We start from the raw sequence: 24098 nt of genomic DNA, 5'->3' as shown, positions 1-24098 counted from the left end.
GTAAAATTCATTATGATTGCACTTACAAAGCTAAGTATGCCTTCTTAAACAATTTTTTCGATAGGTAAAGTCATTATGATTGCACTTACAAGGTAGGGCAATTCTTTGAACACTGAGAAATGTAGATGGCGCTGTAGTCAGTTGAAGTATATTAACTCTTCTTAAAGTCTGATAGTTAAAAATCATTATGATACAATTACAAAGCTAGGTGGGCCAATTCTTTGAAAGAATGCACTATCACAACAAAAATCTGTCGAAAACTCCAAACAAACAAGCTAAACTAGAGTGGCGCCAAAGCAGCTGTAGTAGCGCTAGCAGCGCCATGTTCAATAGGCTCTCCAAGAATTGAAAGCTATAACGAAGAGGAAAACGTCGAAGCTTAGATATCTGAATCAATACAATAACTTTTGAATAGTAGTCGGAGTTTGAGTCTGTCTTTCAAATGCTCATGAAGTTGATTCGATAATTTTATCATCTGTGAAGACTAGTCAGTTTGTTCAAAATAGTTTATTCTAAGAGGGATTTTAAATGTCGGCCACTGAAAACTAGTTTCATAGATGATTTCCTTTTTTAATATTTTTAATGTTTGAATAAACATCTTGCAATCACTTTTTTTAGGCCGACCCATCAGGTGATGGAGCCAGCGACGATCAGATTCAGGCTAACTAATTATTAGATTTCAAAACCGACAATTTAGCCAGCAAAAGATGGTCTGATAAAAAAAAATGAGCCTCACGACGACGAGAAGCATAAAAATCTCATATTGATGATTAAGAAACTTTTTTTTATATATTGTACACCAAATTTGACATCATTTTTGAGAACGAATCGTCTTTTTATAATGGCAAGATATTTCGATTGCGGAAGAGACGGCTCTTTCAAGTGCTTAATTTTTTTGTAACAAAAGTGCAACAATTGACTCATTGTGCAAAGAAAATAGTTTTGTGTCAACCTAGAATGTGCAGATTTGGATGTGATGTTCAGCTTTTTTTGTCTACAACTTGGTGTAAAAATCATTTCTGTTGCAATTTTTTGTTTACTAATAATCGACGAATTGGTGGGCAATAAGTGCTAAAAGAAACATGTCAAATGAAAATGAAAAAGTGCGTATGATGAATATGAAACGGGTTTTTGAGTAGACATTACATCAGGTTAATTTTATTTTTGGGATCAGCCTATCATTTTATGTTAGATTAGTTGCCTTCTGACAGTATGGTGAGAGAGAAGTCATGGCAGTAGAGAAGGTGACATAGCACAGGGATGGCAATGCCACTTTTTTCTGATACATTTCGCGCCAAACTAATCGCCATTCAAGTCTAGTTTCATAGTTAGCATCGGGATGGTGCTTTGCACGCAGAAAAATAATCATTCACTGATAGTTCATTTTTATTAGAAAAACCTGAAAAAATTGGACGAAAACAAAAAAAATACTAGTTTTGCGTCGACCTAGAATGTGCAACTTTGTATATGTTGTTTATCTCTTTTTTTCTTTACAACATGGTGTAAAAATCATTTCTGTTGCAATATGTTTGCGGTCAAACTCTAGTTTGCCTGTACTATAAAACTAATCAAGCTTAAAACGTGAGAACTGATTCATAATAATCTCGGAGTCACGAGGATGAACAAAGGCTATATTATGCGAAAAATCTAAGACAAAACAATAACATAAATATGACTTCAATCAAGCTAGAAAGATGAAAATTTATGCAGAATAAATTTGGAACCATTAGAATGCAAATCAGATACAGAAAATCTGAAAGGTATAAATCTGAAAATAAACTGGAAAAGTGACATCAAGACAAGAAGTATTTGAGGACCGAAGGCTCGAGCCTGAGTGAAGGATACTTCGTGTAAAAGCCGTGAGAAGACCGTAGACTCAAGCTACCAACAGTGGCGAGTGGAAAGAGTCGACTAGAAACCGGTTTTCATGGGCCTTTACCTCTGTCCGCTCACGCAGCTTTTTGGCCCCTTCCTGTTTACGGCCTTTTTGAGGTCCGAATGAGACCTAGCGTCAAGGGGAATTCAGGGTACTTTGGATATGCAATCCTTATCAATTTGTCAAAAATGCTAGTTTAAAAATCACTTTTGTTGTATTTTGAAACTTTGTGTTATGTATTTTTAATGCTGTATTTCCAAGGTTCTTGGGCTGACTCGACCAAGTTGATCCGAAACACGTTACCTTACAAACCACAAATTTTACAGATCAAAACAAAAGCTCAATAACATAAATACTAAAAATGGTATTTCAAGTGGAAACCCACCCCTGGCCCCCCCCCCCCCGGGTTTCGGCCTGGTTAACAGTTCCAGTTTCTTTTCTAAGCCGAAGGGTTAACGATAATACCGTTTGAAGAACGGGCGAATGAGAACGTGAAGAACGGGCAAATAAAATTACGGTTGAACATTAAACGCGAAAGTTAGGCTGCTTAAAAATGTTTCGGTTTTTCGTAAAAAAAAACGCATTTAGAGTTAGATTTCAACCGTCTTCCAAAAGCGTCATAGGATATTGCTCGTTGACTCGTTTGGCTGAGCTATTGAAACAGATAGATTGTAATTCTGCCAATGAAGGAAATCTAATTGGTATTTTTTACTATTTTTTATCCCGGATCAGCAAAAATTTTCTACCATCCGGTACCGGGTGCGACCCACATTATGTGAAACGCTGCAATAACCAATAGTCAGTCAAACAGAATTAAAACAAGCGTTTCAATTCCAATAAAATTTACTTATACTGAGACAAAGGAAATTAATAAAACGTTAAGTAGCAGTAAATACAAAAAGTAATATAAATGTAAAATAATTTAAACAGTTAGGGCAAATATAAATTAGGCAGTGCGAAGAATAATATGAACACCCGAATCCGTCCATACTGGGTCAGACATTTCTCCAACTTTCAATGAAAAGCCAGCATCTTCAAATGGTTTCTGCATCGCTCCTCTAGTAAAGGGTCCGAGATCCCCGCCTCGTTTTGCAGAACTACAGTCCGAATATTTAGCAGCCAATTCAGCAAAGGAATTTTGACCTTTAACAATGCGGTCTCTAAAACCTAGAACATAAGAAATAACATAAAAAATAGCTACAACATATCACCTTATTCAGGCAATGTAAATCCAGCTTTAGATGTGCAAAACCAGTACATGATACAAGACCAATTCCCTACAGATTTTCATATCTTTTATTGGGGGGGGGAGGGGGGGGGGCTAAGAGCTTTTATCTGCATTTTTCGGCAAAATTATGAGTCGGAGAAATATATCGGGAGGGGTCAAATATGTAAATATTTACTATTTAAAATATTGGACTCTATTTCAAGCAAACTGATCTAGGCAGCAGAGGCTAACAAGAAAGGGCAACGCTAGGTCAACCAAGCTAGGTTTGACTTTTAGAAATGACATTGTAGGATTTGAAGGAGTTACGTGGTGTTTTATTTTTAACTTTTAGGATTGACTTTGCGCAATTTCTATGAATTATTATCTCAACAGAACTATAGGCTGGGATTTCGAAGGCCTATTTATATGCAAAAAGACATGTTGAATTTTCACAATACTGTCTCTACAACATCAGGACATTGGTTACAATCTAAAATATTGATAACAACTTAAAATAACGTACTTTTTAAAATATTGATTTTTTGCGGGCCCCATTTCTCAATCTGACGCCAAAATGAACTATTGGTTTAAATAAACTATTTGCAAAAACTTATTGAAGTTTTAATTGATCGCTTTCAAATAGTCAGTACAGATGAGCGGGTTGTGTACAATAAACCTTATCTTCTTATGACCGTGGGTTCTAAGGTAAAATATAAAATCAACCCTATCTGGAAAAAATAAAGGCTTGGAAAATAGGACCTTGAAAATAGGAGGTAACATGAAGTCTAGCAGAATACAAAACTTTCTTTCTGTACATCTAAGGTAATTTAAAAGGTGTTGCGTTGCATAAGAAAAAAAAAATAAATATTATTCATTAACTGTTATTTAAGACCCATTTTATCAAATTTGTCAGAAATATATATATATATATATATATATATATATATATATATATATATATATATATATATATATATATATATATATATATATATATATATATATATATATATATATATATATATAATTTATATCTAGCCAACAAAAGATGGTCTGGTAAGAAAAAATGGGGTCACGACGACGAGAAGCGTAAAAATCTCATATTTATGATTATGAAACTTTTTTATATACCGTACACCAAATTTGACTCCATATTCGCCCTCATCTCGTCTTTTCACATCGGAATAATAATTGAGTTAAAAAAAAACGGAACTTAATTTTTCTGTTAGGAAAGTGAGAAAACTGACACGATACGCAAAAAAAAAACTAGTTTTGCGTCTACTTAGAATATGTTATTTTGGATATGTTGTTCAGCTTTTTTTTTCTCTACGATATTGTGTAAAAATAATTTCTGCTGCAATCTGTTTTTACCAACAACCGAGGAATTGGTGGACAATAAGTGCTAAAAGAAACATGTCAAATGAAAATAAAAAAGTGCATATTGATGAATATGAAACGGGTTTTCTAGTAGACATTACATCAGGTTAATTTGATTTTTGGTCTCAGCTCATCATTTTATGTCAGAACAGTTCCCTTCTGATAGCATGGTGAAAAAGAGGTCACAACGAAGAGAAGGGTAAAATCACATATTGATTTTACCGGTACGAGACTGTTCTAGTACATGTTCTAGTACATTGTTCTAGTACATTGTACAATGTTCTAGTACATTGTTCTAGTACATTGTACGACAATGTTTGACAATGTTCTAGTATATTGTACATAAAATTTGCTTTCATTTTCGGGCTCACCTATTGATTTAACATCGGAATTATAATTAATATACAGAAAAACGAACATTTACCGACAGTTCATTTTTTTTTATAGAAAAACTTAAAAAATTAAGACGAAAAGCAAAAAAAACAAGTTTTACGTCGACCTAGAATATACAATTTTGGATATATTGTTGAGCTTTTTTTTTCTCTAAAACATGAGGTAAAAGTAATTTATGTTGAAATTTGTTTGGGGTCAAACTCTCGTTTGCCTGTACTACATTGTTATTCTCGTACATAGCACTAATCACTTTAATGTATTTGTTTTTAGAAATATATCTAAAATTTGGGCTCCAAAATGATACTTAAAATCGGTTTTATCAGTAAGGGCGAATTTTATGCCGCTCGGGGGGATAAGAAAGTATTTAGGGAGGGTTAAAGTACGGAGTGGTCCCTTCACTTGTCCGATGTACGGGGAGTGTGAAGATTCAGAACATTTTATGCGTTATTGTGAAGAACTGAAGGTACTTAAATGGGAAATTTTTGGGAGGGATGTCATACATAGAAATTGTTTAGAAAATAAAATAGGAAGTACTTGCAAAGTGGATATTAAAATTTGGGAAATTTTGCGAGTGTAGGGATGAGACACAAGGAGGGTTTTCTATCGTAGTATTATTTTCAAAAGTGGTTGAACTTATTATGTTTTATGTGTTTTGTTGTATTTGTAATATCCATGGCCCAAGGGGCTTTTGTGAGAAATATATCTATATACCATACAAGGATAGCACCTTCGGTAAAGCTCTTCTATCAGCTGAATCAAACGTCTGCTCATAATCTACAAAAAACTGAGGACTAGAGGCGTTGGATGACTCAGGCACTTCTCAATTAATAATCTAAGAGTGAAAATTTAGTTGACGCATTCTCTACCAAATCTAAAAAGTATCATCATACTAAGTAATTTGCTTCCTATAGAAACCAGGCTAATACCTCTATAATTACCACACTGACTCTATCATCTTTCTTATGGAGAAGTTTAATTAGAGTTTTCCTCAAATCGCTCGGTACTACCCATTTTTTCAAAAATCATCCTCACAATCTTCAGCAACATATCTCTAACCTCACAAATACCTAATTTAAACAGCTCATTTAAATCGATGATTGGAAAAATCCCCTTTTCTCACCCACAGATTTAGTCGGGAAACGAAGTTTTTAATATCCTTTGTTTTGAATACATCTTTCATACCTAAAACGAATTTCATAAACCACCGTTCCTTAATAAGACTAAAAGAAAAAAAAACGCAAATATCGGCTATTCTTTTCTTCCTCGGGTCCCGACCGTCCTCGTGACACGTTCCGGGGCCATAACTCCTCGAAGATCATGCGCAAGAGCTCCGTATTTCGTTCTATTTGCTGCAGTGCGTGATGACTAGAATATCTTGACGTTTTAGAAGTTGTCCGTCCATCCTATTCCTGACCTGACTCGTGGAAGGCCACGGAGACACCCTTGAAGAATAATTTTCAAGTTACGGTTCGACTCCATCCACTTGAAGTGTCCAAACTAGCATAGCTGTTGCTTCTTGACTCTGCTGAGAGTGGTTTCAAAGGACAGGTCAATTCTTTAAACGTAAATATTACTATTAATTTTTTATATGGTTATTATATATTTTATATTTTTTTGTATACGGTTTAATATAAGCATGAGTTGTAATTTACTTAAAGTTCGCTGCCACATAAGTGTTTAAGAAAAATAAAACACAAAACCCAAAATTTCCAATTAAACATCAATAAAAAAAAGTTCCTTTAAAATTTGCCTCCTCCACCTGGGAAAATCCCTGGCAACACACAAGGCCTTTAAGTAAAATTCTGTCTCGAGTTCTTAGTGGATTGCGTTTTTTGGAGTAGCCAGGACAAAAGACAGACAAATTTGATTAAAGTAAAGATTAAGTTTGATTTTGCATCGAGAGTAAATTCAAATTAATGTAGCTTGAACTTGTCTTATTTTTGCACCAATTTTTATATTTTTCATTTAAGCAGTTATTCTAAACTAATGTTGGGCGATATTCAATATCGATATATCGGAGCAAATATCGATATCAAAACTTCAATATCGATATCGAAAACGATATTTGAAATTTTTTGACTATTTCCGGCTTTTTCTGCTTCCTACCGATGAACGTCCTGCAGAAAAGATCCAACATAGAAAATAGTTCCGGAAATAGCCGAGCAGAAAAACTATGATGTCCATTGACTGTATCCAAACTTGTACCTGCATCCATAACATATACTGTATCCTTTGACTGTATCCATAACTTGTACCTGCATCCATAACATATACTGTATCCATAACTTGTACCTGCATCCATAACATACACTGTATCCATTGACTGTATCCATAACATATACCTGTATCCATAACTTGTAGCCTGTTCTCAAAATCAAAATAGGTTTAGTTAAAGTGAACTTTCAAATGTTGCTGAGGACCTTCAAAGGGCTTGGCTGTATAAATGCCTTTTAGGCTTATAGGCCTTGCACAGATCGCGCCCGTCACGATTGTCACATATCTGGATCCGCGTATGTTTCCCATGACAATCTTCTCCAAGTTGAGAGTAAAATAGAGGGATATTGATTTGGCCTTTCTGGCTGCTGAATCTGTATTAATAGATGCAAGTGCCATGACAGTCCCTGTGATTCAGCTACGACAGAATACAGCTAGTTTGTGAGTACTAGGTGGCGAAGTTTCAGTAGTCAATGCAATGCATACTTCACCTGCAGCCGAATCTATAAAGGCTCTGTAGATTTCCAATAGGGACTCTTTAGTTCTAAGAAAAACTGTTCCATTTAAGTCGTGGAAGTCTTGTAATACGGGTCTCAGAAATATGTATACGAGGTAATTTTGAAATCAATGTCTATACCTGTCCCAAGTGTCCCATCTGAGAATGTTTTCCAAGGCCGATCAGTTAACCAAATAGTTCGTGGTAACAACCAGTGAGTAAGGAGTGACTTGGCCCTAGAAACCGAAACTCTAAAAAATGTGATATTGATAACAATATATACATAAAAAATTGGATTTTTATGCTTATTCCAAATATATAAAGTTCATCAAGTTTAAGATGCCCATCAAAAGCTACGAGCCTAAGAAAATATGCGTGATTTTCGAGAAAGGGGAGAAACACCTCCGAAAAGTCAAGGAATCTTAACGAAAAGCGCACCCTCAAATTCAGCATATCACGGAACCCTACGTAAGAGGTTCCAACCTCCCATCTGCAAGAATGTGGAATTTTGTTTTTTTGCCAGAAGAAAGGTCACGGATGCGTGTTCATTTTTTTTTTGTTTATTTTTTTCGCCAGGGTGATCGCATCAAAATGGTCCAAGAATATCGTAATATGACTCGTTCGGCAAATTTTAATATTGCCCTTTTGACCAAAAATATTGGATGGCAACTAGTCCCCCTCCTACGCACTTTTCCCCTAAGTCACCCGAACAAAACTTTGAGATATCCATTTTGCTTATCTTAGCTGGAAGATCAAATAAGTGTGCCTCTGAACAGGGTCATATCCAGGATTTTTTCGGGGGGGGGGGGGGGCTATGAAATAATTTTGTTTTGGTGGGGAATACAAAAATTATTTTAAAAACGCGTCAAAACTTGTTTATAAACATTTTCTTACGTTTTTACGAGTCGAGCAAACATTTTTTTGTGGAGGGGTGTCAAATTCCCTACCCCCCTGGAGACGGCCTTTCCTCTGGAGATGACATGACCCCCCACAATCTGGAGGAAGGGCTGTAAGTTATGAATTTTGCCTATTGTTTACGTATAGTATTTTTTATTTGTTATTTTTGGAGAGGCATTTTTGGAGAGGGTGAATTTTTTGTGGGGAGATTTTCCATGGGTAGAATTTTTCATGGGCAGGGAATTTTCCGGGAATGAACTTACAAGGAGAAATTTTACACGGGAGAATTTGTCAGAACTCTTATACGAAATTTGTCCTACTTTCTCTTTGCCGATTCAATTTTTCATATAGAGATATTCCGGGGAAATTTTCATGACCCCCCCATTCCCCAGAGTACCTAGGGGAATAGATATATGTTATGGATTTTGCCTATTGTTAACATAAGTATTTGTTTATTTGGAAGTAAACAGACATTTTTTTGGGAATGGGAATTTTCCTCGGGGGGATTTTCCACGGGGAGAATTTCAAATGAACAGGAAGTTTTCGGAGATTGACATACAAGGGAGATTTTTACAGGGAGGGAGATGTTGTTGGGAGAGCGGGAAATTATCCACGGAGGAGGGAGACATATTTCCCGGCATTATTTGACAGCGATCAGAAATTAAATTAAAAAACAAGTTTTTTTCAACTAAAGCTAGGGAGGAGCATTGCTTAAAACGAAAATAAATCCTACCGCATGTGAGGGGAGATACCCACTCCTCAATACCTCGCTTTATACTGTGAAGTTTGACTTTTTAATAAGAAACTTTTTCAAAATACAAAAAAAAAACTATATGAGGGGCATCCCTTTCATACACGGAATAATGTCTGTTAGTTTTAAGTTTTAATGCTGAACCTTACTTTCAGTTGAAAAAATTTGTTTTTTATTTATTTAATAACTGAAAAGTAGAACCAATTCTCAGGGGAAAACATTGACATGTTGCTGATTTTGAACAGCCAAAAGTAGTCAGTAGGTTATTTTCTCTATCCTGAGACCGAAGAATTTCAAATTTGGGTTTATATGATATTAATGAATGTAATCGAAGTTGGTTTTTATGGTTTCATTTTATACTATCCAAACTTTGAAAAAATTATTGTGCGAAATACATTTTAGTTATAATTTTTATTTAACTTCGACAAAGGCAAGAATTAATCTGAACAAAAAAAAATGATAAAAAAAATATCGAAATCGATATATTGATTATCGAATATCGAAAGTGAAAAAACTGATATAACGTTTAATCAAATTATCGCCCAACACTACACTAAACTATGTTTCAAGAACAACTCATATTTGACCATACACGTAAATAACTATGCTGGGTGATAGAATATAGAAGAAACACAAAAAAATATCCCGCCTGTTTTCTGAGATCAAAAATCAATACAACCTGAAAAAAGAAAATCCTCTACATCGAGGTCCAATTAGCCCTATCTACGTGTAACTTTAAAGCCGACCAGGAAACATCTATCTGTGATTTTCCAAATTTTCATACAAAAAAAAAAAAAAATCAATATGGTCCTGTTTAGTCCCAACACACTTCTTTTACATTAGGTCTTTTACATTATCCTCTTGGTACAAAGTCTTATGACTAAGTTTTAAACTGAGCAAGAACAAGAAGATTTTTGGCGATCATAGCCTCCCCCCAGCCAACAAAGATACGTGTTCTATTATCCTGACACCAGTCCTTGAAAGTTTCAAGCTAATCCCCCCCCTAAAAAAAACAAGTTTTCTTATTCCTTTTTGTGCCTTTGTTTCGTAGAAGGGACAGGGCCCGTGGAATAAAATTTGCCTTGTACTTTAGCTTCCCCTCGACCCAGGGACTTCCACTTTTATATTTCAATCTGTTCGGAAAAAAAGAATCTGTCCAATTTTCAAGCGAACCGAAGTTTTTTGCGAGTTTTAGTCCCTTTGGCCAGAATGACTTATAAGATAAATTTTAAACCTACTGAAAAAAGGATTTTGGCCAATTTCACTCGCTCGTGTCCCCTCTATAAACTATTTTTATGTATAAGGGTTCTCTGAGCCCAAAGCTCTAATTTTTGGACTAATCAGAGATAAAAAAAACTTTTTTGACCCATTCTGAGCCTGTTAGCTCCCACCAACCATTTTAACAAATTATTTGATCCCCCTGCTGAAGAGAAATAGCTAGAAAAGTTTTGAGCAAATCACAGACCAAGATCAAACACGCCTTCCTTTTTCCACTATATAGTCTATTTGGAAATAATAATCGATTTGCATTATTTACAGCCCTTGCCCCAGAGGCTAGGGGAGTTTGCCCTTGCCCCATAGGTTATGCCCCAGAGGCTATGGGAGCCCTTGTCCCAGAGGTTATCCCAAAGGAATATTTATTGCACCTAAGACTATGTTGAACAAAATAGATAATTCAAAATTTTCATCGGATGCTTTGGGAGGCCAGGTGTAAAAAAGGAGACGGGATGAGACTAGTTGCCCTCCAATCACTTCCTTTCTTAAAAAAGAGTACAACTAATTTAAGATTCTAATCGCATAAGTGACCTACCACGTTTCTTTTACTATTCCTTTCAAATGAAGCCGTACAGAGGAGGGGAGAAGGAAGGTATATTTCATCATTTTTTTCTTTTTATACATGAAAAAAGATGTTAGAATTTGTATACGGCAATAATTGTCATATTTTAAGTGATTCGACTCCCAGAGGCACTTTGGTGCATGGCACCTGCAATATTCTGTCATTTACAATGTTTCACAGAGAGAAAGCCCGAAGACTACCGATCTTAGTTATAATTTGTCTTCTCACCGCAGCTTTCGTTGTGCATCATTTTCGTTTGTGATTCTTTAACAATAGTGAATTTGCGTTTTCTAGGTCGACATGAAGGCATTTTTCAAATTTTAAACTCTTGATTTGACATCGTCCAATATACATCTCATATGAGTCAAAATGGAGCAGTTTCGAATAAGTTTACAATTTTTTTTGAACGATTAGGGATGACGTCACATCCGAAGAAAGATATGATGAACTAATTACAACCACTCTCTTAACAAAAACAAATGACGTCACGTGCTCTCAGCATAATGAGTTCTACAAGAGGATGACGTCATATTCTTCTATATGACTAGAAGCAGTGGGCGGGTCATTTTAGTTTATTAAAATTCATAGAAGAGACAGGTAATTGTTAGATTTGAGTGAGAAAATAGGTCATACACTTGCGCAAAAGATAAGCTGTTAATTATGTACATAAAACAAAATCGATAGACCGCATAGAGGAAGAAACTCCGCTTTTTAAGTAAGTAATTCATAAATCATTTAAAGAAAAAACAATAGTGCTCTAGATTATGATAAATATTTGATATTTCTCTTTTTGAGACATCCTTATGAGTCAACATTGAGGAGGAAACTCTGTTTTCAAGTAAGTAATTCATAAATCATTTAAAGAAAAACAATAGTGCTTTAGCTTATGACAAATATTTGATATTTCTCTTTTTCAGGTATTCTTATAAGTCAACATAGTGGAAAAAACAGTTTTCAATTAAGTTATTTATAAATCATTGAAAAAAAAACAATAGTGCTTAGGACTAACATTTGATATTTCTGTTTTTCATGCATTCTAATGAGTCAACGAGGAAGAAACTCTCTTTTTAAGTAGGTAATTCATAAATCATTTAAAGAAAAAAATAGTGCTCTAGATTATGACTAATATTGATATTTTTCTTTTTCAGGTATTCTTATAAGTCAACGTTGAGGAAGAAACTCTGTTTTTAAGTAAGTAATTTATGAACCATTAAGAAAAAAAGTTAGTGCTTTAGCTTATGACTAGTATTTGATATTTCTTTTTTTCAGATATTCTTATAAGTCTACGTGGAAGAAACTCTGTTTTCAAGTAAGTAATTTATATATCATTTAAAGAAAAAGAATAGTGCTATAGCTTATGACTAATATTTGATATTTCTATTTTTCAGGTATTCTTATAGGTCAATATCGAGGAAAAAATTCTGTTTTCAAGTAAGAAATTTATAAATCATTTAAAGAAAAAACTATAGTCCATTAGCTTATGCTAATATTCGATATTTCTCTTTCTCAGGTATTCTTATAAGTCAAGATTGAGGAAGAAACTCTGTTTTTAAGTAAGTAATTCATAAATCATTTAAAGAAAAAACAATAATCCTTTAGCTTATGACTAATATTTGATATTTCTCTCTTTTTCATGTATTCTTACAAGTCAATATTGAGGAAGAAACTCTGTTTTTAAATAGGTAATTTATGAATTATTTAAAGAAAAAACTTTAGTGCTTTAGCTTATGACTGGTGTTTGACATTTTTCTTTTTAAGGTATTCTTATAAGTCAATATTAAGGAAAAAACTCAGTTTTCAAGTAAGTAATTTATGAATCATTCAAAGAAAAACAATAGTGCTTTAGCTTATGACTAATATTTGATATTTCACTTTTTCAGGTATTTTTAAAAGTCAATATTGAGGAAAAAACTCTGTTTTCAAGTAAGCAATTTATAAATAATTTAAAGAAAAACAATAGTGCTTTAGCTTATGACTAATATTTCATATTTCTCTTTTACAGGTATTCTTATAAGTCAACATTGAGGAAGAATCACTGTTTTCAAGTAAGTAATTTATAAATCATTTAAAGAAAAAAGCAATAGTGCTTTAGCTCATGACTAATATTTGATATTTCTCCTTTTCAGGTATTCTTACAAGTCAATATTGAGGAAGAAACTCTGTTTTTAAATAAGTAATTTACGAATTATTTAAAGAAAAAACTTTAGTGCTTTAGCTTATGACTGGTGTTTGACATTTCTCTTTTTAAGGTATTCTTATAAGTCAATATCAAGGAAAAAACTGTTTTCAAGTAAGCAATTTATAAATAATTTAAAGAAAAAACAATAGTGCTTTAGCTTATGACTAATATTTCATATTTCTCTTTTACAGGTATTCTTATAAGTCAAAATTGAGGAGGAATCACTGTTTTCAAGTAAGTAATTTATAAATCATTTAAAGAAAAAAGCAGTAGTGCTTTAGCTCATGACTAATATTTGATATTTCCCTTTTTCAGGTATTCTTACAAGTCAATATTGAGGAAGAAACTCTGTTTTTAAATAAGTAATTTATGAATTATTTAAAGAAAAGACTTTAGTGCTTTAGCTTATGACTGGTGTTTGACATTTCTCTTTTTAAGGTATTCTTATAAGTCAATATTAAGGAAAAAACTCTGTTTTCGAGTAAGCAATTTATAAATAATTTAAAGAAAAAAGAACAGTGCTTTAACTTATGACTAATATTTCATATTTCTCTTTTACAGGTATTCTTATAAGTCAACATTGAGGAAAAATCACTGTTTTCAAGTAAGTCATTTATAAATCATTTAAAGAAAAAAGCAATAGTGCTTTAGCTCATGACTAATATTTGATATTTCTCTTTTTCTTGTATGCTTACAAGTCAATATTGAGGAAGAAACTCTGTTTTTAAATAAGTAATTTATGAATTATTTAAAGAAAAGACTTTAGTGCTTTAGCTTATGACTGGTGTTTGACATTTCTCTTTTTAAGGTATTCTTATAAGTCAATATTAAGGAAAAAACTCTGTTTTCGAGTAAGCAATTTATAAATAATTTAAAGAAAAAAGAACAGTGCTTTAACTTATGACTAATATTTCATATTTCTCTTTTACAGGTATTCTTATAAGTCAACATTGAGGAAAAATCACTGTTTTCAAGTAAGTCATTTATAAATCATTTAAAGAAAAAAGCAATAGTGCTTTAGCTCATGACTAATATTTGATATTTCTCTTTTTCTTGTATGCTTACAAGTCAATATTGAGGAAGAAACTCTGTTTTTAAATAAGTAATTTATGAATTATTTAAAGAAAAAACTTTAGTGCTTTAGCTTAAGACTGGTGTTTGACATTTCTCTTTTTAAGGTATTCTTATAAGTCAATATTAAGGAAAAACCCGTTTTCAAGTAAGCAATTTATAAATAATTTAAAGAAAAAACAATAGTGCTTTAGCTTATGACTAATATTTCATATTTCTCTTTTACAGGTGTTCTTATAAGTCAACATTGAGGAAGAATCACTGTTTTCAAGTAAGTAATTTATAAATCATTTAAAGAACAAAGCAATAGTGCTTTAGCTCATGACTAATATTTGATATTTCTCTTTTTCAGGTATTCTTATAAGTCAACATTGAGGAAGAATCACTATTTTCAAGTAAGTAATTTATGAATTATTTAAAGAAAAACTTTAGTGCTTTAGCTTATGACTGGTGTTTGACATTTCTCTTTTAAGGTATTCTTACAAGTCAATATTAAGGAATAAAAACTGTTTTCAAGTAAGCAATTTATAAATAATTCAAAGAAAAAACAATAGTGCTTTAGCTTATGACTAATATTTCATATTTCTCTTTTAGAGGTATTCTTATAAGTCAACATTGAGGAAGAATCAGTGTTTTCAACACAGTTTATATAATTATTCAGTAAGTGTACCGCAGATGATTTCTGGCTCTTCATTCTCGGTGCGAACAAAAAGCTCCTCCCACTTATTTGTGCACTTATTGTCCACTTATTGGTGAGCCGGCCAAGTGGTTTTGTCAGTACCTGTTCCGTAGGTGATTATTCGTTGTCTACCCGTGAAAAGATCTAATGCCGCTTATTTATAGGTTCTCTGGAGAGCTCGCACCTCGGTCCGGGTTTTTATAATGGGTGAGATAGGGAAAGATCATACTGCTAATTATATAAACTGTGGTTTTCAAGTAAGTAATTTAATAAATCATTTAAAGAAAAAAGCAATAGTGCTTTAGCTCATGACTAATATTTGATATTTCTCTTTTTCAGGCATTCTTATAAGTCAACATTGAGGAAGAATCACTGTTTTCAACACAGTTTATATAATTATTCAGTAAGTGTACAGCAGATGATTTCTGGCTCTTCATTCTCGGTGCGAACAAAAAGCTCCTCCCACTTATTTGTGCACTTATTGGTGAGCCGGCCAAGTGGTTTTGTCAGTACCTGTTCCGTAGGTGATTATTCTTTGTCTACCCGTGAAAAGATCTAATGCCGCTTATTTATAGGTTCTCTGGAGAGCTCGCACCTCGGTCCGGGTTTTTATAATGGGTGAGATAGGGAAAGATCATACTGCTAATTATATAAACTGTGGTTTTCAAGTAAGTAATTTAATAAATCATTTAAAGAAAAAAGCAATAGTGCTTTAGCTCATGACTAATATTTGATATTTCTATTTTTCAGGTATTCTTAAAAGTCAACATTGAGGAAAAACTGTTTCCAAGTAAGCAATTTATAAATAATTTAAAGAAAAAAACAATAGTGCTTTAGCTTATGACTAATATTTCATATTTCTCTTTTACAGGTATTCTTATAAGTCAACATTGAGAAGAATCACTGTTTTCAAGTAAGTAATTTATAAATCATTTAAAGAAAAAAGCAATAGTGCTTTAGCTCATTACTAATATTTGATATTTCTCTTTTTCAGGTATTCTTACAAGTCAATATTGAGGAAGAAACTCTATTTTTAAATAAGTAATTTATGAACTATTTAAAGAAAAAACTTTAGTGCTTTAGCTTATGACTGGTGTTTGACATTTCTGTTTTTAAGGTATTCTTATAAGTCAATATTAAGGAAAAAACTGTTTTCAGGTAAGCAATTTATAAATAATTTAAAGAAAAAAACAATAGTGCTTTAGCTTATGACTAATATTTCATATTTCTTTTATACAGGTATTCTTATAAGTCAACATTGAGGAAGAAACTCTGTTTTCAAGTAAGTAATTTATAAATCATTTAAAGAAAAAAGGAATAGTGCTTTAGCTCATGACTAATATTTGAAATTTCTCTTTTTCAGGTATTCTTATAAGTCAACATTGAGGAAGAATCACTGTTTTCAAGTAAGTAATTTATAAATCATTTAAAGAAAAAAGCAATAGTGCTTTAGCTCATGACTAATATTTGATATTTCTCCTTTTCAGGTATTCTTAAAAGTCAACATTGAGGAAAAAACTCTGTTTTCAAGTAAGCAATTTATAAATAAATTAAAGAAAAAACAATAGTGCTTTAGCTTATGACTAATATTTCATATTTCTCTTTTACAGGTATTCTTATAAGTCAACATTGAGGAAGAAACTCTGTTTTCGAGTAAGTAATTTATAAATCATTTAAAGAAAAAAGCAATAGTGCTTTAGCTCATGACTAATATTTGATATTTCTCCTTTTCAGGTATTCTTAAAAGTCAACATTGAGGAAAAAACTCTGTTTTCAAGTAAGCAATTTATAAACAATTTAAAGAAAAAACAATAGTGCTTTGGCTTATGACTAATATTTCATGTTTCTCTTTTACAGGTATTCTTATAAGTCAACATTGAGGAGGAATCACTGTTTTCAAGTAAGTAATTTATATATCATTTAAAGAAAAAGCAATAGTGCTTTAGCTCATGACTAATATTTGATATTTCTCTTTTTCAGGTATTCTTACAAGTCAATATTGAGGAAGAAACTCTGTTTTTAAATAAGTAATTTATGAATTATTTAAAGAAAAAACTTTAGTGCTTTAGCTTATGACTGGTGTTTGACATTTCTCTTTTTAAGGTATTCTTATAAGTCAATATTAAGGAAAAAGCTGTTTTCAAGTAAGCAATTTATAAATAATTTAAAGAAAAAAACAATAGTGCTTTGGCTTATGAGTAATATTTCATATTTCTCTTTTACAGGTATTCTTATAAGTCAACATTGAGGAAGAATCACTGTTTTCAAGTAAGCAATTTATAAATAATTTAAAGAAAAAAACAATAGTGCTTTGGCTTATGAGTAATATTTCATATTTCTCTTTTACAGGTATTCTTGTAAGTCAACATTGAGGAAGAATCACTGTTTTCAAGTAAGCAATTTATAAATCATTTAAAAAAATGCAACAGTGCTTTAACTCATGAGTAATATTTGATATTTCTCTTCTTCAGATATTCTTAAAAGTCAACATTGAGGAAAAAACTCTGTTTTCAAGTAAGCAATTTATAAATAATTTAAAGATAAAACAATTTTGCTTTAGCTTATGACTAATATTTCATATTTCTCTTTTACAGGTATTCTTATAAGTCAACATTGAGGAAGAATCACTCGTAATTTATAAATCATTTAAAGAAAAAAGCAATAGTGCTTTAGCTCATGACTAATATTTGATATTTCTCTTTTTCAGGTATTCTTATAAGTCAACATTGAGGAAGAAACTCTGTTTTCGAGTAATTTATAAATCATTTAAAGAAAAAAAGCAATAGTGCTTTAGCTCATGACTAATATTTGATATTTCTCTTTTTCAGGTATTCTTAAAAGTCAACATTGAGGAAAAAACTCTGTTTTCAAGTAAGCAATTTATAAACAATTTAAAGAAAAAACAATAGTGCTTTAGCTTATGACTAATATTTCATATTTCGCTTTTACAGGTATTCTTATAAGTCAAAATTGAGGAAGAATCACTGTTTTCAAGTAAGTAATTTATAAATCATTTAAATAAAAAATCAATAGTGCTTTAGCTCATGACTAATATTTGATATTTCTCTTTTTCAGGTATTCTTATAAGTCAACATTGAGGAAGAATCACTGTTTTCAAGTAAGTCATTTATAAATCATTTAAAGAAAAAGCAATAGTGCTTTAGCTCATGACTAATATTTGATATTTCTCTTTTTCAGGTATTCTTACAAGTCAATATTGAGGAAGAAACTCTGTTTTTAAATAAGTAATTTATGAATTATTTAAAGAAAAAACTTTAGCGCTTTAGCTTATAACTGGTGTTTGACATTTCTATTTTTAAGGTATTCTTATAAGTCAATATTAAGGAAAAAACTCTGTTTTCAAGTAAGCAATTTATAAATAATTTAAAGAAAAAACAATAGTGCTTTAGCTTATGACTAATATTTCATATTTCTCTTTTACAGGTATTCTTATAAGTCAACATTGAGGAAGAATCACTGTTTTCAAGTAAGTAATTTATAAATCATTTAAAAAAAAAGCAATAGTGCTTTAGCTCATGACTAATATTTGATATTTCTCTTTTTAAGGTATTCTTATAAGTCAATATTGAGGAAGAATCACTGTTTTCAAGTAAGTAATTTATAAATCATTTAAAGAAAAAGCAATAGTGCTTTAGCTCATGACTAATATTTGATATTTCTCTTTTTAAGGTATTCTTATAAGTCAATATTGAGGAAGAATCACTGTTTTCAAGTAAGTAATGTATAAATCATTTAAAGAAAAAGCAATAGTGCTTTAGCTCATGACTAATATTTGATATTTCTCTTTTTCAGGTATTCTTACAAGTCAATATTGAGGAAGAAACTCTGTTTTCAAGTAAGCAATTTATAAACAATTTAAAAAAAAAAACAATAGTGCTTTAGCTTATGACTAATATTTCATATTTCTCTTTTACAGGTATTCTTATAAGTCAACATTGAGGAAGAATCACTGTTTTCAAGTAAGTAATTTATAAATCATTTAAAAAAAAAAGCAATAGTGCTTTAGCTCATGACTAATATTTGATATTTCTCTTTTTAAGGTATTCTTATAAGTCAATATTGAGGAAGAATCACTGTTTTCAAGTAAGTAATGTATAAATCATTTAAAGAAAAAGCAATAGTGCTTTAACTCATGAGTAATATTTGATATTTCTCTTCTTCAGATATTCTTAAAAGTCAACATTGAGGAAAAAAATCTGTTTTCAAGTAAGCAATTTATAAATAATTTAAAGATAAAACAATAGTGCTTTAGCTTATGACTAATATTTCATATTTCTCTTTTACAGGTGTTCTTATAAGTCAACATTGAGGAAGAATCACTGTTTTCAAGTAAGTAATTTATAAATCATTTAAAGAACAAAGCAATAGTGCTTTAGCTCATGACTAATATTTGATATTTCTCTTTTTCAGGTATTCTTATAAGTCAACATTGAGGAAGAATCACTATTTTCAAGTAAGTAATTTATGAATTATTTAAAGAAAAACTTTAGTGCTTTAGCTTATGACTGGTGTTTGACATTTCTCTTTTTAAGGTATTCTTACAAGTCAATATTAAGGAATAAAAACTGTTTTCAAGTAAGCAATTTATAAATAATTCAAAGAAAAAACAATAGTGCTTTAGCTTATGACTAATATTTCATATTTCTCTTTTAGAGGTATTCTTATAAGTCAACATTGAGGAAGAATCACTGTTTTCAACACAGTTTATATAATTATTCAGTAAGTGTACCGCAGATGATTTCTGGCTCTTCATTCTCAGTGCGAACAAAAAGCTCCTCCCACTTATTTGTGCACTTATTGTCCACTTATTGGTGAGCCGGCCAAGTGGTTTTGTCAGTACCTGTTCCGTAGGTGATTATTCGTTGTCTACCCGTGAAAAGATCTAATGCCGCTTATTTATAGGTTCTCTGGAGAGCTCGCACCTCGGTCCGGGTTTTTATAATGGGTGAGATAGGGAAAGATCATACTGCTAATTATATAAACTGTGGTTTTCAAGTAAGTAATTTAATAAATCATTTAAAGAAAAAAGCAATAGTGCTTTAGCTCATGACTAATATTGGATATTTCTCTTTTTCAGGCATTCTTATAAGTCAACATTGAGGAAGAATCACTGTTTTCAACACAGTTTATATAATTATTCAGTAAGTGTACAGCAGATGATTTCTGGCTCTTCATTCTCGGTGCGAACAAAAAGCTCCTCCCACTTATTTGTGCACTTATTGGTGAGCCGGCCAAGTGGTTTTGTCAGTACCTGTTCCGTAGGTGATTATTCTTTGTCTACCCGTGAAAAGATCTAATGCCGCTTATTTATAGGTTCTCAGGAGAGCTCGCACCTCGGTCCGGGTTTTTATAATGGGTGAGATAGGGAAAGATCATACTGCTAATTATATAAACTGTGGTTTTCAAGTAAGTAATTTAATAAATCATTTAAAGAAAAAAGCAATAGTGCTTTAGCTCATGACTAATATTTGATATTTCTATTTTTCAGGTATTCTTAAAAGTCAACATTGAGGAAAAAACTGTTTCCAAGTAAGCAATTTATAAATAATTTAAAGAAAAAAACAATAGTGCTTTAGCTTATGACTAATATTTCATATTTCTCTTTTACAGGTATTCTTATAAGTCAACATTGAGAAGAATCACTGTTTTCAAGTAAGTAATTTATAAATCATTTAAAGAAAAAAGCAATAGTGCTTTAGCTCATTACTAATATTTGATATTTCTCTTTTTCAGGTATTCTTACAAGTCAATATTGAGGAAGAAACTCTGTTTTTAAATAAGTAATTTATGAACTATTTAAAGAAAAAACTTTAGTGCTTTAGCTTATGACTGGTGTTTGACATTTCTCTTTTTAAGGTATTCTTATAAGTCAATATTAAGGAAAAAACTGTTTTCAGGTAAGCAATTTATAAATAATTTAAAGAAAAAAACAATAGTGCTTTAGCTTATGACTAATATTTCATATTTCTTTTATACAGGTATTCTTATAAGTCAACATTGAGGAAGAATCACTGTTTTCAAGTAAGTAATTTATAAATCATTTAAAGAAAAAAGGAATAGTGCTTTAGCTCATGACTAATATTTGAAATTTCTCTTTTTCAGGTATTCTTATAAGTCAACATTGAGGAAGAATCACTGTTTTCAAGTAAGTAATTTATAAATCATTTAAAGAAAAAAGCAATAGTGCTTTAGCTCATGACTAATATTTGATATTTCTCTTTTTCAGATATTCTTAAAAGTCAACATTGAGGAAAAAACTCTGTTTTCAAGTAAGCAATTTATAAATAAATTAAAGAAAAAACAATAGTGCTTTGGCTTATGACTAATATTTCATGTTTCTCTTTTACAGGTATTCTTATAAGTCAACATTGAGGAGGAATCACTGTTTTCAAGTAAGTAATTTATATATCATTTAAAGAAAAAGCAATAGTGCTTTAGCTCATGACTAATATTTGATATTTCTCTTTTTCATGTATTCTTACAAGTCAATATTGAGGAAGAAACTCTGTTTTTAAATAAGTAATTTATGAATTATTTAAAGAAAAAACTTTAGTGCTTTAGCTTATGACTGGTGTTTGACATTTCTCTTTTTAAGGTATTCTTATAAGTCAATATTAAGGAAAAAGCTGTTTTCAAGTAAGCAATTTATAAATAATTTAAAGAAAAAAACAATAGTGCTTTGGCTTATGAGTAATATTTCATATTTCTCTTTTACATGTATTCTTATAAGTCAACATTGAGGAAGAATCACTGTTTTCAAGTAAGCAATTTATAAATAATTTAAAGAAAAAAACAATAGTGCTTTGGCTTATGAGTAATATTTCATATTTCTCTTTTACAGGTATTCTTGTAAGTCAACATTGAGGAAGAATCACTGTTTTCAAGTAAGCAATTTATAAATCATTTAAAAAAATGCAACAGTGCTTTAACTCATGAGTAATATTTGATATTTCTCTTCTTCAGATATTCTTAAAAGTCAACATTGAGGAAAAAACTCTGTTTTCAAGTAAGCAATTTATAAATAATTTAAATATAAAACAATAGTGCTTTAGCTTATGACTAATATTTCATATTTCTCTTTTACAGGTATTCTTATAAGTCAACATTGAGGAATAATCACTCGTAATTTATAAATCAATTAAAGAAAAAAGCAATAGTGCTTTAGCTCATGACTAATATTTGATATTTCTCTTTTTCAGGTATTCTTATAAGTCAACATTGAGGAAGAATCACTGTTTTCAAGTAAGTCATTTATAAATCCTTTAAAGAAAAAAAGCAATAGTGCTTTAGCTCATGACTAATATTTGATATTTCTCTTTTTCAGGTATTCTTAAAAGTCAACATTGAGGAAAAAACTCTGTTTTCAAGTAAGCAATTTATAAACAATTTAAAGAAAAAACAATAGTGCTTTAGCTTATGACTAATATTTCATATTTCTCTTTTACAGGTATTCTTATAAGTCAAAATTGAGGAAGAATCACTGTTTTCAAGTAAGTAATTTATAAATCATTTAAAGAAAAAATCAATAGTGCTTTAGCTCATGACTAATATTTGATATTTCTCTTTTTCAGGTATTCTTATAAGTCAACATTGAGGAAGAATCACTGTTTTCAAGTAAGTAATTTTTAAATCATTTAAAGAAAAAGCAATAGTGCTTTAGCTCATGACAAATATTTGATATTTCTCTTTTTCAGGTATTCTTACAAGTCAATATTGAGGAAGAAACTCTGTTTTTAAATAAGTAATTTATGAATTATTTAAAGAAAAAACTTTAGCGCTTTAGCTTATAACTGGTGTTTGACATTTCTATTTTTAAGGTATTCTTATAAGTCAATATTAAGGAAAAAACTCTGTTTTCAAGTAAGCAATTTATAAATAATTTAAAGAAAAAACAATAGTGCTTTAGCTTATGACTAATATTTCATATTTCTCTTTTACAGGTATACTTATAAGTCAACATTGAGGAAGAATCACTGTTTTCAAGTAAGTAATTTATAAATCATTTAAAAAAAAGCAATAGTGCTTTAGCTCATGACTAATATTTGATATTTCTCTTTTTCAGGTATTCTTATAAGTCAACATTGAGGAAGAATCACTGTTTTCAAGTAAGTAATTTATAAATCATTTAAAGAAAAAGCAATAGTGTTTTAGCTCATGACTAATATTTGATATTTCTCTTTTTCAGGTATTCTTACAAGTCAATATTGAGGAAGAAACTCTGTTTTCAAGTAAGCAATTTATAAACAATTTAAAAAAAAAAACAATAGTGCTTTAGCTTATGACTAATATTTCATATTTCTCTTTTACAGGTATTCTTATAAGTCAACATTGAGGAAGAATCACTGTTTTCAAGTAAGTAATTTATAAATCATTTAAAAAAAAATCAATAGTGCTTTAGCTCATGACTAATATTTGATATTTCTCTTTTTAAGGTATTCTTATAAGTCAATATTGAGGAAGAATCACTGTTTTCAAGTAAGTAATGTATAAATCATTTAAAGAAAAAGCAATAGTGCTTTAACTCATGAGTAATATTTGATATTTCTCTTCTTCAGATATTCTTAAAAGTCAACATTGAGGAAAAAACTCTGTTTTCAAGTAAGCAATTTATAAATAATTTAAAGATAAAACAATAGTGCTTTAGCTTATGACTAATATTTCATATTTCTCTTTTACAGGTATTCTTATAAGTCAACATTGAGGAATAATCACTCGTAATTTATAAATCATTTAAAGAAAAAAGCAATAGTGCTTTAGCTCATGACTAATATTTGATATTTCTCTTTTTCAGGTATTCTTATAAGTCAATATTGAGGAAGAAACTCTGTTTTCGAGTAATTTATAAATCATTTAAAGAAAAAGCAATAGTGCTTTAGCTCATGACTAATATTTGATATTTCTCTTTTTCAGGTATTCTTACAAGTCAATATTAAGGAAGAAACTCTGTTTTTAAATAAGTAATTTATGAATTATTTAAAGAAAAAACTTTAGCGCTTTAGCTTATAACTGGTGTTTGACATTTCTATTTTTAAGGTATTCTTATAAGTCAATATTAAGGAAAAAACTCTGTTTTCAAGTAAGCAATTTATAAATAAATTAA

At 30.7% G+C, this 24098-nt stretch overlaps 1 protein-coding gene across 2 annotated transcripts in view; it reads right to left on the bottom strand.

Annotated features, from left to right (window-relative positions):
• Positions 1-1610: 1610 nt before the first annotated feature.
• Positions 1611-24098, bottom strand: part of LOC148942523 (peptidyl-prolyl cis-trans isomerase NIMA-interacting 1-like) — a 59420-nt gene continuing 36932 nt past the window's right edge. For both annotated transcript variants that reach the window (XM_089102677.1, XM_089102678.1), the window contains exon 4: positions 1611-3043. In XM_089102677.1, coding sequence (XP_088958803.1) covers positions 2823-3043 — 221 coding nt within the window. In that variant the 3' untranslated portion in view covers positions 1611-2822. The remainder of the gene's footprint in view (positions 3044-24098) is intronic.

This window comes from Artemia sp. Qi Xiang Cuo, chromosome 16, assembly GCF_049724085.1.
Source record: "Artemia sp. Qi Xiang Cuo chromosome 16, ASM4972408v1, whole genome shotgun sequence".
Classification (NCBI taxonomy): Eukaryota; Metazoa; Arthropoda; class Branchiopoda; order Anostraca; family Artemiidae; genus Artemia; species Artemia sp. Qi Xiang Cuo.
This window is presented reverse-complemented; position numbering and strand designations above follow the sequence as displayed.